The 7,500-nt window shown below is 43.8% G+C and overlaps 2 protein-coding genes across 4 annotated transcripts in view; one reads left to right on the top strand and one right to left on the bottom strand.

Moving 5' to 3' along the window:
* The window catches only part of Pi4KIIalpha (phosphatidylinositol 4-kinase II alpha), a 77,045-nt gene extending 72,251 nt beyond the window's left edge, over window positions 1-4,794 (bottom strand). Inside the window, exon 1 of the mRNA XM_086531899.1 lies at window positions 4,574-4,794. Coding sequence (XP_086388025.1) covers window positions 4,574-4,655 — 82 coding nt within the window. The 5' untranslated portion in view covers window positions 4,656-4,794. The remainder of the gene's footprint in view (window positions 1-4,573) is intronic.
* LOC122251244 (4-hydroxyphenylpyruvate dioxygenase-like protein) overlaps window positions 1-7,500 on the top strand; it is a 60,088-nt gene that overhangs the window by 47,125 nt on the left and 5,463 nt on the right. For 2 of the 3 annotated variants that reach the window (XM_043012989.2, XM_043012990.2), the window contains one exon: window positions 7,444-7,500. This exon is cut by the window's right edge and continues 820 nt beyond it. In XM_043012989.2, coding sequence (XP_042868923.2) covers window positions 7,444-7,500 — 57 coding nt within the window. Of the gene's footprint in view, window positions 1-4,364; window positions 4,499-7,443 lie in introns of those variants that run through there. The other variant, XM_043012991.2, reaches the window with a different exon arrangement.

Genomic DNA, 7,500 nt, shown 5'->3' on the forward strand with positions numbered 1-7,500 from the left:
GCACTTTCAAGCACGTTATATACAAGTATTTAAGTAAACACGTCTGTATTTACGCACGGACACGCACAGACACTCCAGAAGACACGTACACAGAAAGACACAGACACACACATCAACACGTACACACATACCCATCCCCCTACACCCATACCTTCCCACACCCCATCGCCCCCATACCTATATCCGGAAGCATGTTCCGGTCCAACAGCTCTTCTCCTAACTCCTCCTCCTCCCTCTCCTCTTCTTCCTCCTCCTCCTCTTCTGTTGTTCCTTCTCTTCTTCGCGTTCCCCTTCTTCCTCTACATCTCCACGTCCTCCATCTCTTTAAAAAAAAATCTTCTTACTTTGCCTACTTTTTCTTTTTGGTTCTTCCTTCATACTCCTCTTCGTCTTCCTCTTCTTCCCTCTTTCTCCTGGTCTTTTTCTTTATCTATTTATTTATATTTATTACTTGCTTCTTGCTCCTCTTCTGCTATTACATCTTACTCTTCTATTACTTCTTTTCTTTCTCTTCCCCTTCCTCCATCGCAAGCTGGACGCGCCCAGCCACCGAGACGAGAACTTGGCGTCTCTGATCACAGCTGATCGCTCGCTGATCCGGCGCCTGACCAGCGGTTGCCAGATGTGCTTTTTGGTCCTTCATTCCGGGCTAGGTTGGTCTTTGTTGTTAAGAATATTTTATTTGTATAGTATCGCAATCGTCATCGTCATTAGTTTCATTGCCATCATCATCACTGATCTAATGATGACCATCATCATCATCATCCGGAGACTCATCCAGTCTTCATTTGATATCATTTTCGTTTATTAACTTTGCTACTATGTAAATGATTAATTCTTTTGTTGTAATGGTGCTGTATTTTTCTGGCTCTTCAGGGAAGTAAATATTTTACAATCTGGATAAAAACAGAACACAGGCATGTTTCTAACATCAAATATCCATTCATTAATTCATTCAAAATATTCCCCTTCTCCCTTTCTGTTTCTCTATCTCCCGCTTCTTTCCATCCTTCTCTCATTCTCTCTCTCTCTTTCGGTCTCATCTTCATCCCTCCCCTTCTCCATCTTCACCATCAAAGCCCTCAATACATCAAACCTCCACCACAAATGACTTAGCAGCAGCTGCCGCATTAGCCACACCTGCAGCCACAACACCCGCAAAGACTTACCTTTGAAATCCTCATTCCAAAAATCTTGGAAGTAGCAATCATCTTCCATCTTGAAAGGGACGTAACTTGGCAACACTTATCCTCTGGACGACAGTTGGCAACACTTCCTTCTTGGGCGGAGATGGTATGTCCTTCCAGTGTTCAGTCGCCTATTAAAGTGGTTTTCTTACTATCTATTTCATCTATTTACTGAATGATATCGACTGACTTATCTTCAAAGTGTGAAAGACGCCTATCGATATGCGTCTACACTCAAAGATACTTTAAAAGTACCCTGTGAAATATCCTCTTTCACGACACTTTGAAACATCAAGACTTCAACTAAAAATTGCTTTTTGAGTTCTTAACTTTTCGAGTCACCTCAAACGGCCGCACGCCCACCGCGACGACCACCTCCACGCCTGTCGTCCCATTCTCATCTACAAAGACAGTCAGAAAGACAGCAGAACACCAAGACGAACATAAATGAGAGAGAGACAAAAACAGACAGACACGTGTTGGGGGTGCCAGCTGTCCGAACACTGCGGGCGAAGGAGGGGGAGTGTGTCAGACAAGCCACCAGGCCTTGTCTTGTTACGACACACTGTTACGGTTTACACACAACACAGCCTTGGTCACGCACGCACACACGCACGCACAGGTGTACGGATACACGCACGGACACACGCACGCTCCTGTAAACGTACCGACACACGTACATACTCATCCATACAATCACGGACATATAACTAATTCAAAGAGAACATCATGAGTACAAGGGAGAGGGTGAGGGAGAAAGGGGAGGAGGAGAAAGTGAGGGAGAGGGGAGAGAGGGGGAGGGAGAGAAGGAGAGGATAAGGGAGAAGGAGCGAAAGGTGACGGAGAGAGGGTGAGGGAGAAGGAGGGAAAGTGAGGGAGAGAGGCTGAGGGAAATGGAGAAGAAGGGGAAAGGGGGAGGGAGACTTTGGCAAGTTTATTGAGACAAGTGGTTCCTTACATCTTAAAAGGATGAGGTAACATGGGTTATCCTCAACCCAATATTAGTCCCTCTTTGGGCTCACACATCTTTTTACAAGATCTTAAATTGTTATCAACAGATAAAAATATATCCAGTAGAAAAGGCGGGTCAACCACAACCATACAGTACAGCGTTTAACGTTTGCATTTCAGGAGAACGATATAACAGTATAAACGATAATGATAATAATAATAAATCATTTATTGAGTAAAGTGGTTGTTATATTATGAAAAATTATCACTTCACGACACTGATATCCAAATGCCTAAGTAAGGAACAGTAGACATATAAGATATCCGGTTGTGAGACATCTCGGCGCCCGTATTTAACATTAACATCATCGAAACCGAGGAAAGGAGGAGGGAGGAGGAGGAGGAGGAGGAGGAGGGAGGAGGAGGAGGAGGAGGAGGAGGAGGAGGAGGAGGAGGAGGAGGAGGAGGAGGAGGGGGGGGGAGGAGGAGGAAAAGGAGAAGGGGGAGGAAAAGGAGGAAAAGAAGGAGGAGGTGAATAAAGAGAAGAAGGAGGAGGAGGAGAAGAGGGAGAGGGAGAGAAAGAGGGAGAAGGAAGAGAAGGAAGAGGAAGAGGGAGAGGGAGGAGGAGGAAGAGAGAGGAGGAGGAAGAGAGAGGAGGAGGAGGAGGAAGAGAGAGGAGGAGGAGGAGGAAGAGAGAGGAGGAGGAGGAGGAAGAGGGAGGAGGAAGAGGGAGAGGAGGAAGAGGGAGAGGGAGAGGAGGAAGAGGGAGAGGGAGAGGAGGAAGAGGGAGAGGGAGAGGGAGAGGAGGAAGAGGGAGAGGGAAGAGGAATAAGAGGAGGAAGAGGAGGAGGAGGAAGAGGAGGAGGAGGAAGAGGAGGGAAGAGATGAGAAGAAGAGGGAAGGGAGGAGGAGGAAGAGGAGAGAAGAAGAGGGAAGGGAGGAGGAGGAAGGAGGAGGAGAAGGAGAAGGAGGAGAGGAGAGGAGAAGAAGATGGAGAAGGAGGAGAGGAGAAGAAGATGGAGAAGGAGGAGAGGAGAAGAAGATGGAGAAGGAGGAGAGGAGAGGAGAAGAAGATGGAGAAGGAGGAGAGGAGAAGAAGATGGAGAAGGAGGAGAGGAGAGGAGAAGAAGATGGAGAAGGAGGAGAGGAGAAGAAGATGGAGAAGGAGGAGAGGAGGAGGAGGAGATGGAGGAGGAGGAGAGGAGGAGGAGGAGGAGGAGGAGGAGATGGAGGAGGAGGAGGAGATGGAGAAGGAGGGGGGAGAGAGAAGGAAGAGGAGGTGGAGGGGGTGGGGGAAGTGGGGGAAGTGGAGGAGGAGGAGGAGGAGGAGGAGGAGGAGGAGGAGGAGGAGGAGGAGGAGGAGGAGGAGGAGGAGGAGGTGGTGGAGGAGGGGGAGAAGGAGGAGAAGAGGAGGAGGAAGAGGAGAAGAGGAGGAGGAAGAGGAGAACAGGAGGAGGAAGAGGAGAAGAGTAGGAGGGGAAGGGAAAAGGAGAGGGAGATGGAGAAAGAAGAGGAAGAGGAGGAAGAGGAGGAAGAAGAGAAGAGGAAGAGAAGTGGAGGAGGAGAAGGAGGAGGAGGAGGAGGAGGAGGAGGAGGAGGAGGAGGAGGAGGAGGAGGAGGAGGAGGAGGAGGAGGAGGAGGAGGAGGAGGGAGAGGAGAGTGAGAGGGGGAGGGAGAGGGAGAGAGGGAGAGGGAGAGGGAGAGGGCGAGGGAGAGGGAGAGGGAGAGGGAGAGGGAGAGGGAGAGGGAGAGGGAGAGGGGGAGGGAGAGGGAGAGGGAGAGGGAGAAGGAGAAGGAGAGGAAGAGGGAGAAGAGGGAGAAGGAGGGGAAGGAAAAGGAGAAAGAGAAGAAAGAGGAGGAGGGGAAAGAGGAGAAGGTGAAGGAGAAGAGGAGGAAGGAAAGGGAATGGAAGAACAGCAGGAAGGAAAGGGAATGGAATAGGAGTAGAAGGAAAGGGAGGAGGAAGTGAGAAAGAAAATGAAGACAAAAAGGAAGATACCGAATTATGAACATACATATATTCCGGTTAGGATCTCTGGAGGGGTAGGGGAGAGAATTTCAAACAACCTTTGCAATTAGTGTTTAGTGCTTTTGTTTGCGGTGGAAAAATAACTTCCATAAGCACAGGAAAGGGGACATACAGTGCACAGACTCACACACGGATTTTAAAAATTGGCGGCAAAGTTATGCGCTCGTATTCCCTATACCAAACTGTTACCGGAATAAGCAGATTTCAATCAATACTCATTCTTTCACAAAATGAAAATCTCTATTTAGATATGCTTCCTCACAACTGGTCCAGAAACAAAAATTGAACAAAATCGATACACTTTTTTTGCAGACGACCACCGCCACGCAAGGTAAATAACTCGAGCCTAAATCTCCATATTTCTCCAACGTATAGCTATATTTGAAATGTTATTGCTTGTACTTACCCACTGTGTTGTTGTTCCATGTTCCATAGTGCTCCCACACTTGTTCCACGATAGGGTTCAAGTCATCATCCGCAGAAACCATTTTATTATTATTTTTCTTCGCTTTTCTTCCCTTGCCCTTACGAGTGTGCGTTCACTATATCACCAGAGAAGCATGTAAATTAAACTTTTGAATCTATCGTTTTCAACAGTCAGTACATTATATTTTTTTCTAAAATACAGGAAAGTGGGAGAAGTACAACGTGTCAATAGAAAACCAGGAGGATTTATGATCATTCGCTCATGAACAAGAGTTTCGAGGCAACAACGAACGCTTTTTCAACTGCTAATTCGTTTTTAAAGAAATTTATAAATCATTTTGGAATCTCAGAATACTATGATTATCAAGAAGGATAACCATGGACACGTAGGTTCTGTCCAGACTTTGAGGAGTAAAGGTTATGTGAATAATACAAACGTCATTTATATAAGGAAGAGAAAAATAATTATTATTCGCACTGCGCGATTGTTCGATTTGCGATTTTTTTTTTTTAGAAATCTACGGATAAAAGTGTACCATCTGCTGACGATATTCTTATTATGCTGATAGACGTCTCAAAAAATAAGTATCTACTCAAAACTGATATCAATCGTAATATAGCTCTCTATTCTTTCGATGTACGATAATTATGTGAGACATATTATACAGCCTTAATGAGTTTTTTTTTTTCTTTTTTTACATCGGATGTAATAAAATGAAACAAAACGAATGAAAACATGTTGCTCTCATACACTGTACTGGCCATGCAACACACTGTAGGCCGCAAGGCCCTTAATATAAATGTGGAAGTTTTTAAATTCGAAGCTGTCTGTAGTACCGGTACGCCGTGGTATTCCTCCCTCGGTGCTCAAAGAACGCACTTACCTTGCTTAATCGTAAGCACACACACACACACGCACACGCACACGCACACGCACACGCACACACACACACACACATGTAAGAGTGTGTGTGTGCTGAAAATGGGGATGAACGATACTTATTAAATTAATTGTTTAAGATGATGTAATGAATAAGAGGAAAACACCTACATCACATATGATTGTGTTGTCCATGATATCATCATTATTTTTTTTCCTTACTTTAGCTTTTATTTTAGTTTATGATGCTATTACTCTGATGATTTTGATCGTGTTGACAAAAATGCATAGAGCCTCATTGTCGTAGAGTAGTAATAGTAATAGTAAAGATAAAAGGGTAATATCATTATTATTACTATCAGCAGTAGCAATAGTAGTAGCAGCAGTAATAACAACAATTGTAGTTATAGTAGCAGCAATACTAGTAGTAGTAGTAACAGTAACTTAAAAGTGACATGGCCTCCAACACTTCCTTGTCTTGCTCGTGTGACCTGTATGTATCACCGACCCTTGAACAGCGGCTTTCAACCATGGGAAGAATTTGTGTGGCCGTGGAAAGTAGGCATACGCTGGAAGTTTCCAGGTAATGTTGGGAATCTGTATCTAATAAAATCTCTCTCACTTCGAAGATATTTTTTACATTCATATTTGTTTACAAACTTACTTTTAATCATAATACAATTTTAATATTTACATACTATCGTCTATATGTGTATATGTATATATATATATGTATATATATATATATATATATTTATATATATATACATACATACATACATACATACACACACATACACACACACACGAGGAGCCATGGAAATTTTGCAAATTTCTCGAGGGAAGAACGGCTTAAAAAGGTAACCAACCGCTACCCTAAAACATGCACATTACTTTCTATTTCGTGCTACACCTACACAGTGAGCCTCGATCTCAATCTACTCCTGACGACCGTTAGTTTATAGTCCATTCAAGGAAAATTATCTTCATCAAGGTTTGATGGCTGGGTTCCTCTCAGGCACAGTGGGACATATCGAAGAAGCAAAAAAACACCTCTATCCCTCCCTTGTTTTTTCCCTGACTTTAGCGAGCCTTTGGTAGAATGACTTGGTATGTGGGCCAATCACCCTGCAGTTGTGACATCTAATTGTGTAAAAGCTCCGTGATATACCGTATGTTTGGGTTTCCCTGTGAGTATGCCCCCCCCTTTTTTTTCTCTTTTTTTAATCTTTTCGTTTTTGCGCTGCTGGTAATGTTAATTCCCGTGATGCTAGAGGTTCGAAGCTTCGGGAGTCGCAGAAAGCTCTCTGGTCGTATGAGCTTGTGCTTTTGGGTCGACTCTTGCCGGCAGGTTCAATCTTTCGCGTTCCAGCGGCAAATGAGTTGGCTGTATTGTAACAGGAGGACAAATATCTGGCAGTATTTTGCGTTTTACATCTCAGATTTCGAGATAGACACCAAACACATCCTTCATTCTTGCACTTTATAGCGACTTCTAAAGGGAAGCCTCGTGGACACCTTCCACTAGGATGTTATCGGCGAATTTTCCTTTGTTGAATCTGAAGCCTGTGATTTTAGAGGGTACTGTGTGGTAACCAAGAGGACCGCCACCATCAATTTTTACCATTGTTGTTGTTATCATTATAATCAGCTACACCATTATTGAATAAGAAAATAATAGCAGAAGAAACACTCGACAAAATATAATCACCCAAAGATGAGACAGCAGCTTCGAAATCCTAGATGTCTTCAGGAGAATGAAAAGGAAATCCAGGATTTCGAAACTTGTCTCATATTTCATTACCCAATATTGTACACTTTTGTGAGTTTTTGCCACTACGATTGTTATTACTATTAGATAGTTTTATATTTTTTTTCTGTTATCATTTGTATCATCATATGGGTATTAGTAGTAGACTTTAGTTTTTCCATTATTTTACTAAATATTTCATTTCGTTTCTCATTCCCAGTCGACAAGACGATGAGCTGCTCCGTCTTACACCATGTTGAAGTGTGCGTGAAGGACG

This window comes from Penaeus japonicus, unplaced genomic scaffold (genome assembly GCF_977035675.1).
Source record: "Penaeus japonicus unplaced genomic scaffold, GWHDUDI00000001_assembly GWHDUDI00000036, whole genome shotgun sequence".
In the NCBI taxonomy this organism is placed as follows: domain Eukaryota; kingdom Metazoa; phylum Arthropoda; class Malacostraca; order Decapoda; family Penaeidae; genus Penaeus; species Penaeus japonicus.